Genomic DNA, 22,966 nt, shown 5'->3' on the forward strand with positions numbered 1-22,966 from the left:
AAAGAAAAGCCAACATGTCTATGATAACCCCTGGTGACTGGGATCTAATAATATTCTGTGAAATAAGTACCATAAACAAAACAAAAGCTGGTTAAAAAGACTAACCACGAAGGGATTCGAACCCTCAATCTTCTGATCCGAAGTCAGACGCCTTATCCGTTAGGCCACGTGGTCCCCGTTAGGAAAGGTTTGCTGTAATGCTTAGAAATAGGATGAATTTTCTGTCCGCGTTCATCAAGCATTATAGCAGCAAGACAGGGTGACGTCTGCGTCGCTCTTGCTTTTTTTCTTTGTCGTGAGCTGTGGTGTGTGTGTGTGTGTGTGTGTGTGTGTGTGTGTGTGTGTGTGTGCGTGTGTGTGTGTGTGTGGGCGCGCGCGCGTGCGCTACAGCGTGGGCTTTATGAAAGGTTGGAATTGCTAATAATTTCGATCATGTAAGACGCGGCTATTTCATGAAAAAGAAAAGCTCTGTGATTCCCCAGATGTCAGAACGCTGTGTTTTTGGTTTGTTTCCAAGGGAAGCTTACTCAGATTGTCTCCCTTTTTCACGATCGTCCACACTCACCCTTGAAGACGGTAGGTGTTTGGGGGTGTCTGCGCGGGCTTGGACCCTTGGAGCACAGCACGTGGGTAAGGTCACCTCGGTGAACTCATGCAGGGTGGGTGTGAGTAGCTAGGCCGGGCTCCTCGCCCCTCATTCTCCAGGTTTGTTCTCTGCTTGTTATAATGTGACGTCGGAGAACTCCCTGCCCAGTGATTTTTGAAGGTTCCCGTATACTAAGGAGGGAAGAAACGTACGACAGAATGCAAAAATCTTATCAGCAACTTTTATGTTTACCTGACCAATCCATACGAAAAGACAGGGCAACAGAAGTCGTCCAAAAGATGACAGTCAGCCCAGTTCCCCACCCCCTGATCCCCGAAAGCCTGCTTCTCACAGTCCTTGCTGCTTCATTCAACCCTCTCTTCCAATGGCCCTGCCTGACAGTCAGTGCTTCTTCCATTCTGGCTGAAGGTGAATGGAACTAGTTAATACATAGGGCCGGACTCTACTACGCTGGCTAGAGAACAGTGTGGAGTATTCTTTGTTCAGGCATTTCCTATTAGGAGCAAAGCTCCTCATTCACTAATGGGTGATTTAGGAGGGTAGGTGATTTAAATAAACATAGACCCCCCTCTCTCATTCTTCTCTCCCTCCCTCTCCCTACCTTCACCTCCATGCTCGAGTATGAGGAATGGATATTTGCTATGATCGATTTTGCAGTGTCATTTATTCTTCCTTTGAAATGTAACCATTGTGCCTATGTATACTGTTTTCTTTTGACTAGAGTGTGCTTGGCCGTTGTCTCACTTGTCTTGTCTGAAAACCTGCCACAATTCCTGAAGTTGATAATTATAAAGTTAATGCAGCAAAACATTATTTCCTTAATATTTATTGACTCCTATATATAACGACAATGGACACAGTCAAAAGTGAAACATTGTAATGTTAATATGATCCCTGGAATATATCATTCTGTATTTCTGGAGCAATGAGACTTTATGTTCTGGGTAGACAGCACATTTGATGTAAACATGACAATTCAATTCATGTGCATCTAGTGTCTGGTTAAGTGTCCACCCCACAAATCCTTCAACAATGTCAACTCCAATATTCAACTGGACATTTCTTGGCCAGCACAGCTAACTGCAGCTCTTAGCTGAAGTAATAGAGTGCCTGTGTCATCACAGAGGACAGAGGACAAGAAAGCCTTCACCAGAAATCCTCCATCAGCTTTTACATATATAATATAAATATATATTATTTTACATATATTTGCAAAATCAAATTGGTAAAATAAAAAATATCTCTCTTCATTTGGCATTGTCTCCTTCACTGTAGCAAATACAGGTTGAGCTAAGTGCTTTCCCTGGTCCCTGAGCTGCAGACAACTTCATTCATCAGTTTTTCTTATTTCTTCTGCACTTCATGTAATATCCTTTAAACTAAATAATGCTTTTTCTCCCCTTATTTGCCTGATGCTTGAACGCAGGGCTTGTGGTTTTTTACTCATGGCTAGAACTCTACTACTTGAGTCACAGCAATGTTTCTGCTTGCCTGCCTGCCTGTTTGCATGCCCTCCCTCCCTCCCTCCCTCCTTTCCTCCTTCCTTCCTTCCTTCCTTCCTTCCTTCCTTCCTTCCTTCCTTCCTTCCTTCCTTCCTTAATTGGAGGTAAGAACCTCAAGGAGTTTCTTGCCCAGGGCAGCATCCTGAGTAGCCACTGGTGCCTGGCAAGAAATAGTGTTTCACTGCAAGTATTTTCTTGTTTAAATACATGTCCTGGTGGGCATGGCAGCTCCTGTGTGATAGCTTCTCCTGCTACTCAGGAGGTATGGACCTGGAGGACCTTCATTTGAGGTCAGTCTAAGTCAAATATTTGGAGATTCCATTTCAATCAGTTAAAATTGGGTACAATGGTATGTATGCCTGCTATTCTGTCTAGGGTAAAAAGCATGAACTGGAGGATTTCTGTGCAGGCCAACTCAAGCATAAATATGTATTTAGCTAATATGCATCAAAACCAATGCAAGAAAGCCTAGGGGCCAGATTCAAGTAGAAAAATGCCTGCCCAGGAACTGCAAATCCGTGAATTTAAAATCCTACCACCACCAGAAAAATTAGATAAAGATTTTTCAATATTTTACAAAAATGGAATGAAAAAAGTCAGTATGACACAACAGCAAAGACATTTTAACTTACTATCCCCAAAAGTCATTTTGTGGGATTTTGTTCCTTTAAAAAAATCTTTTTTTTTGTATACACTGATAATGCAAGAGGGTTTCATTGTGATAATTTCATGGGTGTGTGCAGTGTACTTTTTTTTTTCCTTTGGTGAGTCATGGTGCCGGAGCCAGCCGGCCAAGGGTCCTCGAAGAGTAGGGCTGAGAGGCTAAAAGGAAAAATAAGACAGAGACAGAGGGGTTCGGGAGGGCCAGAGCAATTGCTGCATCTGACAACTTTATTAAACAGCTTGTCTATTTTATACCTTAGTAGAAAGCATTTGCTTATGTTGGCAATCAAGCTACAGTTCCATACTTGAATAATAACAAGAATTTTCAGAAGACTTATTGTTTGTATAAAGAGTCATCTAGTCTCAACTATCATGTTGTTCTCAACAAATCTATCTCCTGGAGGGAGAGGGTAACCAAATAAGTCTGGGAATACTATCAAAGCACACTGTCATGACCGTGAAAATATAGGCAAAAAGGTCACTCCACCCTTGCAAGAAGGCAGGCAGATTGTACTCTTCACCCTTTATCCTCAATATAGGCCTTTCTAGTATAACTCTGTTAGACCCCAGACTCATATTGGTTTCCCACATCATGGGGTTTGAATTTTAGGCCTGAGGCCTATCCCTGAGCTCTTCAGCTCAAAGCTACCACCCGACCCCTGAGGCACAGCCCTACTTTCCCTTTTCTAGAGATTAATTGGAGATAAGAGTCTCCAGTTCTTTAGTGCCTGACTGGCTTTGAATCTCAGCCTCCTGAGTAGTGATTACAGGCATGAGCTGTACAGTGTACAAACTTCATTTATTATATTATCTTTCCCTATTTTCCAAAGCATCTTTGGAAGGTTTCATTATACTACCTTTATATTACCTTCTGCATTCCAACAATAAAACTCCAAGAGTAAGATTATTATAATTTATAAAGGGCCCAATCTTTTGCACAAAACAAACTGAATTCTCAAGAGAGTCAATAGTTAATTTCTTTGTGATTTCAGTGTCCTACTGAAATACATTTCTGATTAATTCAGTAAATTAGCAAATAATGAAAAGGGAATTCTAATCTCAAATGAAAAATAAAGAACTTCATCTACTGGGTAGATATTCCTAAATATGGTTTCAAAAGCATAATCTTCATTTTCTTTCAACATCAAATTAGGGGATTATAAAGCTAGAAAAACAGATGAATTTGTTGTATAGCAGAATGAAAGGGAATTAAAATATGTGAGAAATACAGAGACATTTTAGTTATGTAGTTACATTTTATTTAATAAGAGGTAATATGTTGAACTGCTGCATTTACTTATGTGGTCAGTTATTAAATAGTGTTTCATTCTCATTTCTTGGTAAAAAAGGCACATTAGATCACTCATGAGTAATAAAAAATATTCTCAAAAAATAATTGACGCAAAGTAAGCCTTATAAAAATACTGTTAGAAAAAGGCATGCTTAAGAATTCTGAAAATATTAACTAGTGACTAGAAAAAGTTGTGTACTTGCCTTTACTACTATTACTACTACTCTAATACTCTAGTACTACTACTGTAATAAGAACCCAGTAATCCATTAGAAGAGATCTCAGAGCTCCATTAGAAGAGATCTCAGAGCAGCCCAGTTTACTTTAACAAACAGTTGAGCATCTCCTTTGCCCCAGCCTGCCTGCCTTGAAGAAATGATGGGTTCTCATTTGAAAGGTATACATTTCTGCCCTACTTCATCTACTATACAACTAGTCATTTAACTTTCCCCTTCCAAGGCTCAGTCCATACAATAAAGCACAAAATAAACACAGTGCCTATTAACTAAACAACTCAACACAGGTATGGGTCAATTCTTCCTCCAGAGCAAAATCCAAAACATTAAGGCTAAGGAGTCAGTAGAGTTGAGCAAACATCTTCGATCAAATGTTTGTTGGTGAGCGAACAGGCAATAAATGTGGAAGTGGGAGGCTCACAGATACATTGGAGAGAAGTTATGTGAAGAAGAGGTTATGTGACGTTATGTGAAGAACTAGATAGATGGGCAGAGGTGGATGTATGTACAGGCTACGGATACTAACAAAGGATGATTGCGACACAGTGAAGTGACAGGACAGTGTAGATAAAAGACAAACAGCAACAGTCATCTGTTTGTGACAGAGGCAGACAGGATGACAGGCTTGGAGAAAAGGAGAGAAAAAAAGGAAGACTGTTGGTATGAGGTAAAGTACAGGCCTACAGCGAGTTCAAAGGTAGCATAAATTATTAAAAGGTTGAGAAAGGAGCAAGAAGAAAATTAGCAGGATAGCAGAGGATGGTTTCGATCCATCGACCTCTGGGTTATGGGCCCAGCACGCTTCCGCTGCGCCACTCTGCTCTGCTGCGCACGCGTTTTCCTAACAACCCTCTTAACGAGTAGTCCTATGTGCTATGTAAGCATTGCCTCTTGAGATACTTGGTTACTGTAGGCTGCCAATTGTTTGGAAGAATGTTGCTACTAGAATCAAGAAGACAAAAGCAAGACTGGAGAAACAAAAAACAACATGCCATGGACTTGTAAGGGTAGTAAAAAGTTTACGTACAATGGCACATTTTAATAAACAAGGAAAGAAACAAACTAGCCGGAAATCGAACTCGAATCTCAGCGCACGTTAAGAATCATATCAAAGAACCAGGATCCAACCAAGTACTTTGCTTCTTTTGGGAAAGTCTTTTTCTGTTCATATTTCCCTTAACTCTGTGATAGGAAGACTATCTTGCAATTTTCCAGCGCTTTTGCAGGGTACTTTAGTTCCTTCACAGCAGGAAGTGGGAAGTTTATAAATCCAGGGTCCATATTTAACAGTAATTGCAGCAGTCCTGTTTGTGTTACAGAGCAACACTCCTCAAACCCGAAAGAATCTCCATCGGAAAATGATAATCAGTAAACTATTATTTTTTTTAACCTTAGTCTAACTAAAAACTACTGAAAGGAACTTATAGGGAGGGCTCGGCTGACGATAGAGTTCCGGGAACGGAAATGCAAGTCGTTGGTGACGTCATACCACGTGTGGTTCGAGGGGCGGGGCCGGGGGCGGGACCAGAGTGCTGGCGCCTCCAGTCTTCAATTAGGTCCGAAATCTGTGCATATAAGGCAAGAGCCACTTCGCTCTCCTGCGTTTTCTGAGGGTTTCTCCATCGTCTTCAGGATGTCTGGACGAGGCAAGGGCGGTAAAGGCCTGGGAAAGGGTGGCGCTAAGCGCCATCGCAAAGTCCTTCGGGACAATATCCAGGGTATCACAAAGCCTGCAATTAGGCGTTTGGCTCGCCGTGGCGGAGTGAAGCGGATCTCGGGGCTGATCTACGAGGAGACCCGCGGGGTGCTGAAGGTGTTCCTGGAGAACGTGATTCGCGACGCGGTCACCTACACCGAGCACGCCAAGCGCAAGACCGTCACCGCCATGGACGTGGTCTACGCGCTCAAGCGCCAGGGCCGCACTCTCTACGGCTTCGGCGGCTAGTAGACTCGTACCACCTATCTTACTCAACAACCAAAGGCCCTTTTCAGGGCCGCCCACATTTTCCTATGAAAGAGCGGACATTTTCTTTTCGCCTCTATTCTCCAATGTAGCTTCCTCCGCTTCACGAAGATTATCTAGTGTGGTCATTTCGCCGTTTGGCACCCTAAATGCGCACTCGCGTCCTAGTGGGAAGCCATTTTAGTTGTCTGGCAAGGAGTTGAAAGGGTTTGTCTTTGGGTCCAGTGATCTCTGGGGACAATTCCTGCAGCTCTCCTCCGGCTGGGACTAGTCTTAGGCTCCGGGTTACGTAGCTCAAAATGGCGGAACAAAGAGTGCCCGCGCCCGGCCGGCGCCCAGCCAGGCCCGGAACAAAGTGCGTTCGTGAGCGGAGCTGCCCCACGGGCGGGGCGGGAGCTGGCGTCTGCGGCCCAGCTGTGGGAGGACAGCGCTTCCCTGCCTTTGGGGCCTGTGCTGGGTGAGGAGGATTAATGGAGGTAGAATTGAAAAGATCTGATGAGACGTTTCATTCCGACTTCACATGGAAGCATTAAAAGTGCCTCGAGGGTGTTAACAGATGCATTTAATCAGTGTGAATTTTTAAAAGAAGCGTAGGCATGACAATTTACATGAAAGTTATGCAATATTTCAATGTCTTTTTCTTTTAAAATTAAATTCTTTGATTTTTGTTATCCAAGCCCACATTGAGAACATCTCAGTTTCACCTATTTTAAAATATAATTTGGTGGTTTCAAACATGTAACACTTGTCTGGTTCTGTCTCCTGCTAGGGAATCGTTGATACAGATTTTCTGGGGATCAGACCTAGCTAACGTGTTCCTTCGGTTTTGCTTTTTTGATGGATTTTACTTGCCTCCTAATATCTGTTCGTTTCTAAAAGCTTGGTTGAGATGGTTAGTATTACTCGAAAGTTTACAGATGATATCTATACTCTTGCACCATATCAGGAACGTAAGATAATTCTAGTGTCAAATGGGGTTTTTCTTCCTTGGGAATAATCTATAGGGTCATTTGGAATTAAGAAAGCCAATGGTGTTAATTGATTTCATCTTTAAACGATATACATTCTTGTATCAGAAGAATCAGATTTAGATGAGCAACTTTGAGAAGAAAATCTTATTTTAAAAAATTGAGCCTACAGAATGCCCCAGGCACTGTTTTGTGCTTGTAGAATTGTAGAAATTGAACTTGTATATTCACCATTTATATTTTAAGAGTGTAAAGATGTAAGCAAAACAAAACAGTGCATCTGATGATGCTAATTACCATGGTGGTGAGTGAAGAAGGAAAAGGCTTAAAATGTATCAAGAGAAGTAACACTTTAAGTGATATGATCATTCAAAGCTTCATCGATAAAGTGATGGGAAAAGATATTGAATTCTAAAAGTAGGAAAACCTGGGGCACAGAGATAGGTTTAAGAAGCAAAATGGAAGTGAATAATTCCTGTATGGCTTTGCATGTTTATATTAAGTATTTAGTTTTTACTTTGACTGAGGTGATAGTTGTGAGTAGAGGACTGACATGGTTCTGATTTATAGTGTGAAATGAAATGATCTATTTTCCTGCTTGATGTAAAAAATAGACTGTCATGGAGCTGGATTAGGGCAAGGAGGCGACTTCATATCGTGTCTTGGATTAATACATTAGTGGTAGTTAGAGTCTGTGTACATTTGGAAATATTTAACACTTTGTACTTACTCTTTTTTTCTGAACAAATGATGTAGGGGATGAGAAAAAGACAATTCATAGATGATTCTAATAATTTTAGCTATAGCCACTGGAGGGAGAAAAACTATTACTCATGTAGAGAAGAGAATGAAAGAACTACGTTTTGGAGAGAAGTAGAGGCTTAATTTTCGATATCCAGAGAGTTTGAAACAGTGTTACATATCTAAAAGAAAATATGAAATGGTTGGATATGAGTCTGGAGTTTTGGAGGAAGCCTAAAGACAAAATATAATTACTATGAGGATAAAAATCAGATTGAATGTTCTCAGGAAAGAAATTTGATAATGAAGAGAAGCAGCTGAAGGCCTGAACCAGGCTAGAGAAATAGTGTTTATATTCATGTCCTGTTGATTAATACATTATGATTTTATGAGTTCTTCTTCAAAAAAGTATCTTTCTCTTGGAATTCTCAAGGTAGAATATAACATTACTTTGCAGTTGTAGGAAAGTGAGTTTAGCAGTATTAATATGTAATAAAAAGGCAACTTATACACACCCTTTCCACAGATTTTGGGTGATCTATGAAGATCCATTTATCTTCCCTACCGATTTTGCAAGCAGTCCCAGAGTGTTGGGAACATTCTCCCCCTCCCTGAATTCTTAGCTAAGAATGCCTGCATAGTCCCTTGTCCTAAAGGCAACATTTTGTAAATTAGGTTAGTAAGCAATGCATACCTGCTTGTGTTGATATGCAAACATCCTACCACCTGACCTCCTACCCCGAGCAGTATCCCAACCCCCTCTTGCCTCTCCTGAAGAGGTATATAAACCCCTGTGTGAAAAATAAAATTCGCAGCTTGATCAGAACGCTTGTCTTTGCTGCCTTCTTCGTGTCTCCTGTCCCTTTCATTCCTCCCTCTAGGTTCTTGGCCCTAGTTGACGTCCCGCTGGATGGGACACCAGAGAATCATTTGGCCTCCTGAAACCTTTTGTTGAACTCTGCTTAACATTTTCATACTTGATGCTGTCTTTTATCATGCCTGAACCAGATGGCTCCAAGAGGATAGATATTTGTTGAAATAGTCATGGCTTTGCAGAAAACCTCATTGCACTCAAAACCCAAAGTCCTTTCAGTGACCCCAGTCTCTAGCCCATATTACCTCTTTTAATTCCTTTTGATCCCATCTTCACAAATTGGAGAACTTTCTTGAAGTACATGTCTACTTTAGGCCTATGCACTGGCAATTCTCTCTGTCTGGGAGAGCCAGTCAACTTCAAGGTCTTTGTATGTGACTGGTACCCCTATAGGCAACTGCTACCCCACTTTTTTCAGGTTTGTGTGCATGCTACCCTTTCCATGAAGTTGTCTGTAACTAAGCTCTTTGCAAACTCCATACCAGATCTCAGACTTATTTTTCATTGTCTCGGGGTGCCTGCAATTTTCATTTTTGAAAGTCAAAACATATCACAATGAAAAATAAAGCAGGAATAGATAGTACGAAGGATGTCCAGTGAGAATGTAGGTCAAGTCATTGTATATTGTTGTAAGGTACAGAAGAAAACCACATTTTGAGAGGTCAAATCTTGGAGTCTTCATTAAAGTGCTAGCTGTCTGCAGGCAGCCAATTATTACAAAGAAAGGTAATCTTCCAGGATGAGTAAATGGAGCTGGGAGGGAATATAATCAGGGTAATCTTGCTTTTTTTTTTTTTTTTTTTTTGCCATTCCTGGGGCTTGAACTCAGGGTCTAGGCACCAACCTTGGGCTTCCTCAATGCTAGCAGTTTACTACTTGAGCCACAGCACCACTCACCACTTGCAGCATTTTCTGCATATATGGCACCAAGAAATCGAATCCAAAGCTTTATGAGTGCTAGGCAAGCAGTCTACCAGTAGGCAACATTCCCAGCCCATCCTGCTTAGTTTGAAACACCTATGGAATACTAGTTAATGTAATAATTAAAAGCCTTATCACCATATTTTCTTTTAAGAATTGCAATTGTTTAATAGTTCTACAAAAGGATTTCAGTTCTTTAAGTCAGATTACGAGTACAAGGCTTCTTGGTCAAAGTCTTCTATTTCATCTGAAAAAATCCTATCACCTGAAAGTATAACTGAATTTAGAGATATATTCTTTAAAGCTATAAAATAAAATTATATTTTCCTTTAATCTGATCTATTCCAAAAAGAGATTAGGACACCAATACAGAGAGGATATCATGTGATGACAGAGAAGATAGTCATACGCCAGCCAAGAGAAAAAGCCAAAGATGTCAACTGTTGCTACAGCGTTGATCTCAGATTTAAAGCCATCAATATTGTGAGAAAATAAAGTTGTCTAAAACACTCATTTTGTCATACTTTCCCTAATAGCCCTCAAAAACTAAACTTAAAAAACAAACCAAAAAAGCCTGAGGCAGAAGTTTGGCCTAGTGGTAGAGAGCTTGCCTAGCATACATGAAAACCAGGGTTCGATTCCTAAGTATCACATACATAGAAAAGCCAGAAGTGATGCTGTGGCTCAAGTGGCAGGGCACTAGACTTGAGGAAAAGCCCAAGGACAATGCGCAGGCCTGAGTTCAAGCCCCAGGCCTGGCAAAAAAAAGAGGGGGGGGGAGGAAACCAAACCTACAACACACATGTACACTTTAGCCATTTTATTTTATTTATTTATTTATTTTTGCCAGTCCTGGGCTTGAGCTCAGGGTCTGAGCACTGTCCTTGGACTTTCTCAAGGGTAGGGCTCTACCACTTGAGCCTCAGCACCATTTCTGGCTTTTTTCTATGTATGTTTAACCATTTTCACTCTACAATTCACTTGCTTTGGATCTTTGCAGTGAACAGCTGAATCAGTTCATAAAGATGAACAAAAAACAGATACACCCATAAGTATCTTTTCTTCCTTCTCCTCTTAGGTCCATTAGCTAGTGTGCCTGTTACAAAATATTTTGATGACAAAATCACATACATTTATTTAACTTAACATGGCCAGGGAGTCTTCATATGGAAATTAGTCAGGCTTGAGTAAAAGCAGTCACATCTGTGATTTTATGCTACAATTGATGAAGCGAGTGGATGGTATTGCAGAAACAAAGAACAGAAGATAATGGTAATGAACTGAAGATGTTGCAAAAACATTTTGCTTAGATTCCTTTTGGGGATTAGCATGTTTTACAGGAGATTCTTATGGTCTATATTAAGAGAAAAGAAAAACAGAATTTCTTACACATGCAATTTCTCAAATTTCTTTTCTGTAAAATATTATGTCAAGATGCCCACAAATATATACTCTGTAGGTGCTTCACAAGAGGTTGAAACTATGTTTTGGTCCTTTTAGAACCAATTTAGAAAACTATTTCCTTAAGTAATAATTATTGTACAGGGAGTAGCTACTAGAACGAGAGTCAAATACTTCAACCCTGGGGGTTGACAGAGATGAAGTTCTTCAGCTCTTTAGGCATAGAAATGTACACCAATTAGTTTTCTTTGGGTTACTCCAGGCCAATTTAATCTCATCAGGTAGCTATATCCCTATGTTCCAATTAAAGATCAAATTTGTGAAGTTTTAGAAATTTTTCAGAAGCACATCCACCTCTCTTCTTGCCAGTCCTGGGACTTGAACTCAGGTTCTGGGCACTGTTCTTAGGCTTTTCTCAAGGCTAGTGCTGTACCACTTGAATCACAGCACCATTTCTGGTTTTTTTGTGTGTAAGTGGTACTGAGGAATTGAACTCAGGACTTCATACATGCTAGGCAAGTACTCTACCACTAGGCCACAGTCCTGCTCCTCAATTTTTTGGGGGTGGGTGGTGGTGGTGGGGTAGGGGTAGGGGAGTTAAGATGCACTAGTTAAGCCAGGCATGGTGGCTGACCCCTGTAATCCTAGCTAGTCAAGAGGCTGAGATCTAAGGATCGCGGTTCAAAGCCCTCCCGGCCACTAAAGTCCTAAAGTCCCCGAGACTTTCATCAATTAACCACCGGAAAACCGGAAGTGGCGCTGTGGCTCAAGGGGTAAGGCTTGAGCCTTCAGTTGAATTGCTCAGGGACAGTGCCCAGGCCCAGATTTTCAAGCCCCATGACCGACAAAAAAACAACACAAATAGTCCCCCCCCTAAAAGGATACACTAGGAACACATTAAAACAAAACAAAACAAAAAACTACTGAAGAAAAACAACCATAGTGAGGCAGTAAAGGGAGAAGGAACAAAGAAATAAAAGGAATAAGAAAGCAAGCAATTCTAAAAATTCTTACAACTCAACATATCTGATTTGTGCATTAAATATTGTGAAAAGCGGAAGGGCCCATCTTCTGACAGGGTTCACATTTAAGTCAAATTTGCAACTTTTACAAGACTAATCTCTGCCACTACAGTCATTGGAAATTTATTTCCACCCACCACCCCAGTAAAACTCATTTCTTCTCCCACCCCCAACCCCCGCCTTCTGAAACCAGTTGTATGTTGAAATTGACCAATCACATTGAGACTTGATTATCCGTTAGAATCCCTCATTTACATAGCTCTTAGTTCGGGAACCTTAAATTCCCTTTTTTTGAGAAATATTTTTAGCTTGCTTTCCAGACTGTGATTTGCAAACTGTACCAAAGCTTGCCATTTTATCTTAAGTCTGTCCTTAGATTTTGCCGAAATGAGTAAATAGGCGTTCTTGTGAAGCCATTAAAGGTTCCTGGAAAACAATTTGCTGATGAGAGTAGTTTCACGTTTTTCGGGAATTAGGATGGCTCTCAATACATCAGAGAGCGATCTTCATTATTTGCAGTTAAAATCTCTATTCCTGTATGACCCTCGCGATCCCACATCGTGGGAAAACTGCTCGACCTTACTTCCTAAATGTTGTTATAACATGTAGAGAGCTCTAAATGCATACACTGTCAACCCGGTAAAGAATGTGTACAGATCTCTCAAGAAATAGTGGATGGCTCTTAAAAGAGCCTTTGGGTCGGTTTGGATTTCCAAGTAGTCAAACCTACTTGGAGCTGGTGTACTTGGTGACGGCCTTGGTGCCCTCAGACACGGCATGCTTGGCCAGCTCTCCGGGCAGCAGCAGGCGCACGGCAGTCTGGATCTCCCGCGACGTGATGGTCGAGCGCTTGTTGTAGTGCGCCAGGCGAGACGCCTCGCCCGCGATGCGCTCGAAGATGTCGTTCACGAACGAGTTCATGATGCCCATAGCTTTGGACGAGATACCGGTGTCGGGGTGGACCTGCTTCAGCACCTTGTACACGTACACCGAGTAGCTCTCCTTGCGGCTGCGCTTGCGCTTCTTGCCGTCCTTCTTCTGGGCCTTAGTCACGGCTTTCTTCGAGCCCTTCTTAGGCGCTGGAGCGGATTTCGCTGGCTCAGGCATGTCTGGATTACTAACTCCTCCAAGCTGCAATAAGCAAGTGCAGAGAGCCAGCAAGCGCCCTAATTATTTGCTTGTGATAGATGCAAATTAGTACTTGTGAGATGAAAGATTATGGTTGGTTCTTTTTGAATCTTGGCCAGGGATAGGCTACTTTATTCTACTCCCTCATTGGCTAGTCTTCTGATTCCACTTTAAGTAACTTTACCTTTCAAAGTGAAGCGTTTATGTAAATTAGGAACAGAGCTTATCCTTAGATCTGCTGTTTGATTGGCTAGAATGTGAGGGCTCCCTATGCCATTCGTTAGTTCCGAAGCCAACCGTATTGTATAAATATGAAGCTGTTGGCCGCTTTCGCATTTTGGAGTTTCTCCTAGCTTCTTATACTTGAGGCTGAGGCATGTCGGGACGTGGGAAGCAGGGAGGCAAGGCCCGCGCCAAGGCTAAGACTCGCTCCTCTCGGGCTGGACTGCAGTTCCCTGTTGGCCGTGTCCATCGTTTGCTTCGGAAAGGCAACTACGCCGAGCGAGTTGGTGCTGGTGCCCCGGTCTACCTGGCAGCTGTACTGGAGTACCTGACTGCTGAGATCTTGGAGCTCGCAGGAAATGCAGCCCGGGACAATAAGAAAACCCGTATCATCCCTCGACACTTGCAGCTGGCCATTCGCAACGACGAGGAACTCAACAAGCTGCTCGGCAAAGTGACCATCGCTCAGGGCGGTGTCCTACCAAACATCCAGGCTGTCCTGCTGCCCAAGAAGACCGAGAGTCACCATAAAGCTAAGGGCAAGTAAAACAGTCCGTGTAAACGCCACATTCAGACCCAAAGGCTCTTTTCAGAGCCACCCACAGCTTCATATAAGAGCTTGTAACAATTGGTTGGAGAGAGTGCCTCACAAATTGAGTGATTCCTTTTGGTTGTAAGGTGAGTTAGTTGTACAACGTCTTGTAAAAAAATATTGCAGTTGTATACGAAGGCGTTGTAGGACGCAAGTTTAAGTCATGAGAAGTAGAATTTCAAATTGTTCCACTGTTAAGTGTCCTTGTTTAAAGGAAAGGAAACAAGATAAAGGAATTCCTTACACATTAGGCAGTGGGATGTACATTTCCCTGGTGAAAGTGGTAACCTGGTGTAAAGTATTAGGATTTAAAGCACGAGTTGGGCAGGCGGCAGTCAGCCAGGGGTTCATCCTGAGCACAAGACAGCCAAGATTTGGAAGTAAATGAACAGTTGTGCACTCACTCTCAGGTCCAGTGCTTCCAGGTGATGCCATTGGTAGTCTCCTGGCCCCCAACTGCTAGGTGTGAGACCTGAAACTAAGCGAAAAGTAGCCAGTAAACGTAATACATGTTTTCAAGGGGTACGTTTTAGAATTGATGCTACCACGTATGGAACTAACATATCCCGAGTTTGGTTCTTATGGGATCAGATATAGGGAAACATTCCCTGATTTCACACCACAAAGTAATGGAAAAATAACTCCTTGGTGGACATGTGACTGACTCCTCTGTACCTCACTTTTATAGAACTTAGAAAATGGAAATTTGAGAAAATCACCCATGACACCAAGATCCAGTCTAAATACTCTGTTCTTTGTCTTTAAACTTCTTCCTTTTGATGCATAATTATTTGTTTAAAAATATTGTAATGGTAGACGCCTAGCATAAAATTTGCAGCCCTTCAAAAGAAAAAATACCGGAAAAAAAATTCAGTAATCTATATACTAGTTTCAAAATTCACCAATCACCTTGCTGCTTCTTTAGCCAATAGTTTTATTGGGCGGGACGTTTGAAAAATCAAAAAGAACAGTTTAGGCCAATCAGAACAGACCTACGAATATATAAGGGCTGCTATTCCCTTTCCACCTTCCTCTCCACCTCCGTTTCATCACCACTATGGCTCGTACCAAGCAGACCGCTCGCAAGTCGACCGGCGGCAAGGCGCCCCGCAAGCAGCTGGCCACCAAGGCCGCTCGCAAGAGCGCGCCGGCCACCGGCGGCGTGAAGAAGCCCCACCGCTACCGGCCCGGCACCGTGGCGCTGCGCGAGATCCGGCGCTACCAGAAGTCGACGGAGCTGCTGATCCGCAAGCTGCCGTTCCAGCGGCTGGTGCGCGAGATCGCGCAGGACTTCAAGACGGACCTGCGCTTCCAGAGCTCGGCTGTGATGGCGCTGCAGGAGGCGAGCGAGGCGTACTTGGTGGGTCTGTTTGAGGACACCAACCTGTGCGCCATCCACGCCAAGCGGGTGACCATCATGCCCAAGGACATCCAGCTGGCGCGCCGTATACGTGGGGAGAGGGCATAAGGTGCTGTTTACATTGGCTGAAACTCAAAGGCTCTTCTAAGAGCCACCCACAAGGTTTGAAAGGTAGCTGTAACTGCTTTCGACAGCTTTTCAGGACTGGATGGTTCTACAAAGAAGTTTGTGGTGAGCGGACTGTAATATGCTTTCTACATTAGTAGACAACCAACTTGTCTACCTACGTAGAGACTATCCCTGACTATCCTGCTCTACAGATCCGGTTTATGAGGTAAAATAATACAAAAGCTCATTCCCTTCTGTTCCTCACGCAGTGGTCTCAGCGTGGCAACTGATGGAAGAGTTTATAGATTTACCTTTGCCTGGGAACCTAGTCAGGATATTAACTTGTATTTTTTCTCTCTGGGGCTTGAACTCAGCCTCGCCCTGTCGGTTTTTCTACTTGGTGCCCTACTTGAGCCACGCCTGAGTCTAGGTTTCCTTTAGTCTGAGAGGAGGCCTAAGAGTTGTGAGTAGATATTAAAGAGTAGTGATTGAGAAAATGCTTAAATTGAAGTCATGCTCGTCTGATTTAGTAAGGACTTACATAATCGGTGCTGACTTTTCTGTAGTTGGCTCTCCAGGAGAGGATTTCTTGGTTTGTTGCAGCAAGAGTCATATGGCACTTAAGGAAGAGTTAGCCAATGCATGAGTCTAGGCTTGACACATGCTTTCATTGCGTGGTACGATCAATGAGCAGCACTGGATATTTTCTTTTTCTTTTTTTTGCCAGTCCTGGGCTTGAGCTCAGGGCCTGAGCACTGTCCTTGGACTTTCTCAAGGCTAGAGCTCTACCACTTGAGCCTCAGCACCACTTCCGACTTTTTTCTATGTATGTGGTACCGAGGAATCGAACCCGAGTCTTCATGCATGCTAGGCAAGCACTTTAACCACTAGGCCAAACTCCCGGCCCCAGCACTGGATATTTTCAAGGGTGGGTGGTATAAGGAAAAACGTTCCGGGCCTCATGGCAGTTATCAAAAATTCCCTTCAATTGGCCCATCAGCATAAGAGACTTTTTAAGTCAGTTGAAACTTCATGGTTGCCGTGGCAATTTACCATTTGTAGAAAGCTTTTAAAAAATCATGACATTTCCAGACACATGCAATAGTAATTTAAAGCACACTCATCCAGACGTCCAACATCATTTGGCAAGTGCATTTTGTTGTGACCATTTTATCCCTTTGCCTTCTAAGCCAGGAAAAGCTTTGTCTTTGACATTTCCCTTTTATAAGTCTTAATTATTATGCCCTTATATTTTGCAATATTGATGATTACATAGTTACTTGAAAGAAATGGATGAGTTGAAAATTTATTCAATCCAAACACATTTGTTAATAGTGTCTGTGCTTTGAAATTGCATCTGGGGAACCAAGTAATTTTAAGTTTTTCACTTTTGTGCAATGTATAGTTTATATGTATTCTTTCCTTTACCAGCCTTGGGCTGGAACTCAGGACCTGAGCAATGTCCCTGACAGTTTTTACTCAGTATTATACTCATACTACTACTTTATCTCTTGAGCCACAGTTACACTTACAGTTACTTGTAGATGAGCATTTCACAGATTTTCCTTTCTGGGCTGTTTTCAAACCTCAGTCCTAATATCTCAGCCTCCTGATAAGCTATGATTACAGGTGTGAGCCACCAGCAACTGGCTGCCCCCCACACATAGTGCTATACAGCTTCAATTAATAATAACTCTGAACTAATTTTCTCTCAGTGGCTCAAGTATGCATATTTATAAACTTTTGTTATTTTTTTCTTTAACTGTAGATTGTAGATTCTATTGCAACTAAAATTTATGAGATTGGATAACAAATAATTTTTCCTTCACTAAATTGGGGAGAAAAAAGGAAAAGCTGGAAGCACTTTACTAGTTTTATTGTTATAGGCAAATTCTGCTCCCAGGTATTGGAAATTTGAGCACTCTTTGAGAACTGATTTATTGTAGGGGCAATAAAGTGAGTGAACTATCAGTTTTCCCCCTCCAGAGGATTATTTCGTTAGTACATGGTTTGGTGGAATCTAGAACATCCAGCTAGCATTCATAAGCTCTATATACCTTTGTCACTTAAATCATTTGAGACATGGAGATGTTAGGGCTTGGAGACATGGCTTAGATGAAAGAGCACCACAAGGATGATAGAGGCTGGAGCTGAAGTTCAAATATTCTTGAAAACGCTCAAACAAAAGAATGAAACCAAATGGAAATATTAATAATACCTTGCTTGGAAACTGCCCAGATGTTTAGCCTAGCAGTCATGATTTTATTACCTTGAAAGTCTCTAGAAGGCTTCAGATAAATGTACAGTATCTGTGTGGATTTGAGGTTATTATTGGGCCCAGTATAAGAACTAAGAAATGATGGGGGCCGGGAGTTTGGCCTAGTGGTTAAAGTGCTTGCCTAGCATGCATGAAGACCCGGGTTCGATTCCTCGGTACCACATACATAGAAAAAAGCCGAAGTGGTGCTGAGGCTCAAGTGGTAGAGCTCTAGCCTTGAGAAAATTCCAAGGACAGTGCTCAGGCCCTGAGCTCAAGCCCAGGACTGGCAAAAAAAAAAAAAAAAAAAAAAAAGAACTAAGAAATGATAGTATAGTGTATTGAACTGGCTCAAAGGGGCTCATTTAAATAATCAAATCTTGAACATTTGTTATTCCTGGAGTTAAGACATTATAGACATGTATTGCATTCACATTTATTTTATTACATTCATATGCATTTTTATCTTTACTACATAATTTTACTCTTTTAACTAAGATTGTTTGGGGAGTTGAGGTCAAACCTATCACTTGCTAACCACTTGCTCTATATTCAGGTAAAAATTATATTTTGGATGCTTACTATGCATTCAGTCCTGTTGTACTTGTGGCAATCAGGCAGTGATTAATAGTCACAGTCCTTTCTGTGTAGAATTTATTCATATTGCCTTGGGCTACAGAAATAGACAAAAAAATTTAAAAAATGGTATACTAGTACTTTTTTTTTGTGGGTCATGGGGCTTGAACTAGGCCTAGGCGCTGTCCCTGAGTTCTTCAGCTCAAGGCTACTCCCTTACCCTTGAACCTAGCCCCACTTCCATTTTCTAGAGGTTAATTGGAGATGAGAGTCTCAGGTCCTTTTGTGCCTAGGCTGGCTTTGAACCTTGATCCTCAGATCTCAGTCTCCTGAGTAGCTAGGATTACAGGGGTGAGCCACAGTACCCAGCTTAGTGCTTCTTTTTTGTTGTTGTTGTTCCAATAAAACAATTTATTACTAAAGTCTAGTGGTATGAGGGTAGAAGGGAGGCATGGGAGCTTAGGGGAGGGCTGGTGTCCTTGCTGCCCACAGCGCCCAGCCACCACAGACCACAGGAGGGGCAAGGGGCAGCTCACATTACCAGAAGGGTCACTCCATTTGGATGAACTGGTAGTACACAGGACTAAAGAAATGCCTTGAATGCACATTCATGGGAATTTTCTAGAAGCTTCTCTGTGATAAAACACCAGGTTGTTTCTGCTTCATGATGTCCTTGGCATTGGGAAGGCAGTTTGTCCGTGGCAGGAACCTGTACAGCCACTTCAGCATACAGTCCTCCAGGGTCTGGAGGTTGCTGCGGCTGGACGGGCCACAGCCCTGGTGCATGTCCAGGCTAATGAACTCCAGGTCCCCCTCGTGCAGCTCTTGCTGCCTTCTGTGTAGGCCACATGTCTGCCACTTGGGCAATAGCGGAAGGAGAAGCCATAGCCAACCAGGGTGACCTGGTTGAATCCTCTGGATTCATAAAGACACACGCAGCTGTCAGATTTCCATGAACATACCCATTTTCATGGAGGAACTCCAAGGCATCCAGCTGTATTTGTCTTTGTGAACACCAAAACTGAGGCAGGTGAGGATGGTGAGCAACGGGGTTGAGTTCAGCTTCTTCCATTTGCTCAATTGCACAGGCTTGGTGGCCCTCTGGAAGAAGTTCTGCTCATTGAACAGGCACCCATCCTTGGCATCCAGTTTGAGGGAGAAATAATGTTTCCCAGGCAGGCCTAGACCTTGCCTGACTGGAGAAGGAAGAGACAGACTCAGCTTCATAGAGAATGCCCTGGTCATCCCGGCTTTGGAAGGTCCCCAGCTTCCAGTTCGGCCTGCTCTTGTCTGTTAGCTCTGTCCCTGTGGGCAAAGCCTCAAGTGAGGTTGTCACTTGGCTTCGCTTCGGTGTCTGAGGGCTCTGCCTAGTGGACTTCGGTTGCTTCTGAGGGTTGAGGGTCTACTCCGGGCCCCTTTGGGTTTCCAAGTGGTGCTCAAGGTAGCTTCAGACTCAGAATCGTGACCATCGGAGAGGAGGGTTGATCTGTGGCAGGAAACAGCGCATGACTGCCTCACTTTCTTGGGAAAGGTTTCAGCACTGGAGCTCAAGTCTTTCCTGGAGCCTTGGAAAGATGACTGGAGTGGGCTGACACAGCTTGCTGACCCTTCCTCTGTGGGCAAAGGGTTCCCACAGTATGGGCAGAACTTGAATGCTGCTTGAATACTTTTGCCACATTCTGGACAGAAGGAGATTATGCTTTTTGGACCCACAGTCTGGTCCTTGCACCCACTAAAGTGGAAACTCCATCCTGACAATGGCCTTTCTCCCAGGTGGGTCTTGAATCACGGTTCTGGTCCTCTCCATCTCTGCCTCCAGAATAGATAGGATTCCAGGTGTGAGCCACCAAAACCTCTGCAGCCCTGCGGAAACTTCCTCTAGGGCAGGAGAGTGCTTCATTTTTGTACCGAAATAAAACAAAACAAAACAAACTATGGGGCTATGACTTGCGCCGCCTGTAATCCTAGCTACTCAGGAGGCTGAGGTCTGAGGATGGAGGTTCAAAGCCAGCCTGGGCACTAATGTCCATGAGACTCTTATATCCAATTAACCACTAGAAAACTAGAAATGGCACTGTGGCTCAACTGGTAGGGTGGTAGTCTTGAGCTGAAGAGCTCAGGGACAGCACTCGGGCCTAGAATCCAGGCTCCCCAAACAAACAACAGAAACAAGCAAGCAAACACAAAACACGTAGATACGGTGAATAAAAGCTGCCAGAGGGCAGTTGCAATTGAAAATAGCTTTGGGAAGACATCAGGACACTGAACATATGCCTGAAATTTGAAAGGAGTGAGGTCTTCACAAATTTGTAAGAAGATTTTTCCACAGAGATAAAACATTGTACCCCATTCCAAGTTTGGACGATACCTGAGATTATGGGTTGCTATACTGAACTAATCTTGTTATTTTCAATATATTCCAGGTTCCTGAGATAGTGGACAAAAGAGCCAGAGGCAGAAACAAAGGACTATTAGCCCCTGGAGGACTGCCTGATTCAGTCACGGAATGTTATGTGATAATTTCCTTAAAATTAAGGAGAGATTTGAACATGTACAAAATCAATATTACAATTTTTCTGTTCAGAAGAAGGACTAGAAAATGTAATAGTTCTCATACACTTTCTTTCTTTCTTTCTTTTTTTCTTTCTTTCTTTCTTTTTTTTTTGGCAGTCCTGGGCTTGAGCTAAGGGACTGAGCTCTGTCCTTGGGATTTCTCAAGGCTAGAGCTCTACCACTTGAGCCTCAGCACCACTTCTGGCTTTTTCCTGTGTATGTGGTAGCGAGGAATAGAACCCAGGTCTTCGTGCATGCTAGGCAGGCACTCTACCACTATGCCAAACTCCCGGCCCCATTTCATACACTTTCTTATAACAGCATATTTTCAGAGACTTCATTATCCTAGGTATCTAAAAATGAGTTTCGATGTACAAATTAAACTGCTTTTTTGATTGCCATTAGGCAATATTCACTGAAGTACTTTAAGAGTTCTGGGGTTACAGGAAGCACAGTGACGATGGCACAAAGGGTGAACTAATTTAGCAGTGATATTCACTAGACACTTTTTGAAAATGAACTATACTTGTGTGGGAGGAGGGTCAGGAAGGGAAAAAGAAGTGGGAGAAAATGAGGGAGGGAGTGGCATTGTTCAAACAGAAACATACTCATTTTCTGACTTTCATAACTGCAATCCCTTCGTATAAATAAAAACGAAAAGAAACATAGTTTTGCTGGGCACTGGTGGCTCATGCCTGAAATTCTAGTTACTGAGGATCATGGTTTGAAGCCAGCCTGGGCAGAAAACCAACACCAAATACAAATCTAAAAACAAAGTTTTGACATAATGGCAAAAACTATAATTTAAATGTAAATGTTTTATTATTCATCTTTAAGTACAAAGCCGTTTCAATTTAACATGTTAGATTACCCATAGTTGTGTGTGGGTGGGTGTGAGTGTGTGCATGTGGAGTTTTGGGGCTTGAACTCAGGGCCTTGCATAGTCACTGAACTTTTTTGCTGAAGGGTAGCACTCTACCACTTGAACCACAGCTCTACTTCTGGTTTTGGTAATTAATCGGACAGCAGATCTCAGCCTTCTGAGTAGGTAGGGCTACAGGCATGAGCTCTGGGTTCCCAGCAATCTTTAAAACAAAGGTAAATACATTAACATTATTTATAATACAATTAAAACACATTATATTTAGTTGCTGTTTCATTCCCCCCACTATGATTTAAATTGAGGGAAAGGGTCCAATTGCTAATCTTGATCTGAATTTTCCAAAGTTCTTTTTCTTCTGAATGGTTAATATTAAATGTGAGACTACAGTCCAATACAAGATTCACAGAGTTCCATTAACATGTGTGGACTGTCAGTTACTCTCCCTTTTTTACAAGTGGTATTAGGAGAACCACCTAGAAGTCTGGGTCCCTTCAGGGTTCATAGATAAAGCTTTCTTTTCCTTGTGTTTTATTGACAGGAAAATCAACCACAGTTTGCTCTTTTTCTGTTATGATTTAAAGTCTACTTGAAAGGATGAAAAAATACTTAGCTAGTAAAATGTTAATGTCCATCATGGGCTGGCTTAAAACCCTGATCCTCACATCTCAGCTTCCTGAGTTGTAGGTGTGATCCAACAATGCCAGGTTTCAATGTTTCTTTTCTGTGGAGAAAACTGAAAATGATTCAGAAATAAATTTGAATCCAGGTACCAATGGCTCACTGCTAGAATCCTGAACTATTCAGGATCTCTTGGCCCTTACTTGCAAATCAAATCTGTATAAAATTGCAAAACTAAAACTTCAATGGCTATGATTTTAGTCTCATTCTTCTCCTTGGCCCATGACCAGTCCTGGGGTTGAGCTCAGAGCCTGAGAACTGCCCTTGGGCTTTGTCAAGACTTAAGAGATCTACCACTTAAGGCACAGCACAACTTCCAGCTTTTTCTGGGTATATGGCAATGAGGAATGGAGCCCTGGTCTTCATGCATGGTAGGCAAGCACTCTATCACTAGGACAAACTCCCGGCCCCTCTTTGGCC

The 22,966-nt window shown here is 42.5% G+C and overlaps 4 protein-coding genes, 2 non-coding genes and 1 pseudogene across 6 annotated transcripts; 3 read left to right on the forward strand and 4 right to left on the reverse strand.

Annotated features, from left to right (window-relative positions):
• Window positions 1–101: 101 nt before the first annotated feature.
• Window positions 102–174, reverse strand: Trnar-ucg (transfer RNA arginine (anticodon UCG)). Its single transcript has one exon. It is a non-coding gene; the product is annotated as a tRNA-Arg (tRNA).
• Window positions 175–5,049: 4,875 nt separating this feature from the next.
• Trnam-cau (transfer RNA methionine (anticodon CAU)) lies at window positions 5,050–5,121 on the reverse strand. Its single transcript has one exon. It is a non-coding gene; the product is annotated as a tRNA-Met (tRNA).
• Window positions 5,122–5,812: 691 nt separating this feature from the next.
• Window positions 5,813–6,970, forward strand: LOC150048276 (histone H4). Its single transcript, XM_090355386.1, has one exon. The coding sequence runs from the start codon at window positions 5,933–5,935 to the stop codon at window positions 6,242–6,244; it is 312 nt and encodes a 103-aa protein (XP_090211512.1). The 5' UTR covers window positions 5,813–5,932; the 3' UTR covers window positions 6,245–6,970.
• A 5,861-nt stretch (window positions 6,971–12,831) lies between these two features.
• Window positions 12,832–13,314, reverse strand: LOC150048277 (histone H2B type 1-C/E/F/G/I). The gene has a single exon (XM_090356255.1). The coding sequence runs from the start codon at window positions 13,294–13,296 to the stop codon at window positions 12,916–12,918; it is 381 nt and encodes a 126-aa protein (XP_090212381.1). The 5' UTR covers window positions 13,297–13,314; the 3' UTR covers window positions 12,832–12,915.
• A 285-nt stretch (window positions 13,315–13,599) lies between these two features.
• On the forward strand, window positions 13,600–14,241 carry LOC150048278 (histone H2A type 1). Its single transcript, XM_090356254.1, has one exon. The coding sequence runs from the start codon at window positions 13,694–13,696 to the stop codon at window positions 14,084–14,086; it is 393 nt and encodes a 130-aa protein (XP_090212380.1). The 5' UTR covers window positions 13,600–13,693; the 3' UTR covers window positions 14,087–14,241.
• Window positions 14,242–14,400: 159 nt separating this feature from the next.
• On the forward strand, window positions 14,401–15,743 carry LOC150048279 (histone H3). The gene has a single exon (XM_090355387.1). The coding sequence runs from the start codon at window positions 15,189–15,191 to the stop codon at window positions 15,597–15,599; it is 411 nt and encodes a 136-aa protein (XP_090211513.1). The 5' UTR covers window positions 14,401–15,188; the 3' UTR covers window positions 15,600–15,743.
• Window positions 15,744–19,053: 3,310 nt separating this feature from the next.
• On the reverse strand, window positions 19,054–20,782 carry LOC150048280 (serine/threonine-protein kinase VRK3 pseudogene; annotated as a pseudogene).
• Window positions 20,783–22,966: the final 2,184 nt, after the last annotated feature.

Source organism: Megascapheus bottae, chromosome 22 (assembly GCF_031878675.1).
Source record: "Megascapheus bottae isolate mThoBot1 chromosome 22, mThoBot2.hap1, whole genome shotgun sequence".
Classification (NCBI taxonomy): Eukaryota; Metazoa; Chordata; class Mammalia; order Rodentia; family Geomyidae; genus Megascapheus; species Megascapheus bottae.

What these genes read in the sequence shown, in the direction of transcription:
- LOC150048277 (XM_090356255.1), bottom strand. Translation starts at nt 13,296, where the DNA reads ATGCCTGAGCCAGCGAAATCCGCTCCAGCGCCTAAGAAGGGCTCGAAG.
- LOC150048278 (XM_090356254.1), top strand. Translation starts at nt 13,694, where the DNA reads ATGTCGGGACGTGGGAAGCAGGGAGGCAAGGCCCGCGCCAAGGCTAAG.
- LOC150048276 (XM_090355386.1), top strand. Translation starts at nt 5,933, where the DNA reads ATGTCTGGACGAGGCAAGGGCGGTAAAGGCCTGGGAAAGGGTGGCGCT.
- LOC150048279 (XM_090355387.1), top strand. Translation starts at nt 15,189, where the DNA reads ATGGCTCGTACCAAGCAGACCGCTCGCAAGTCGACCGGCGGCAAGGCG.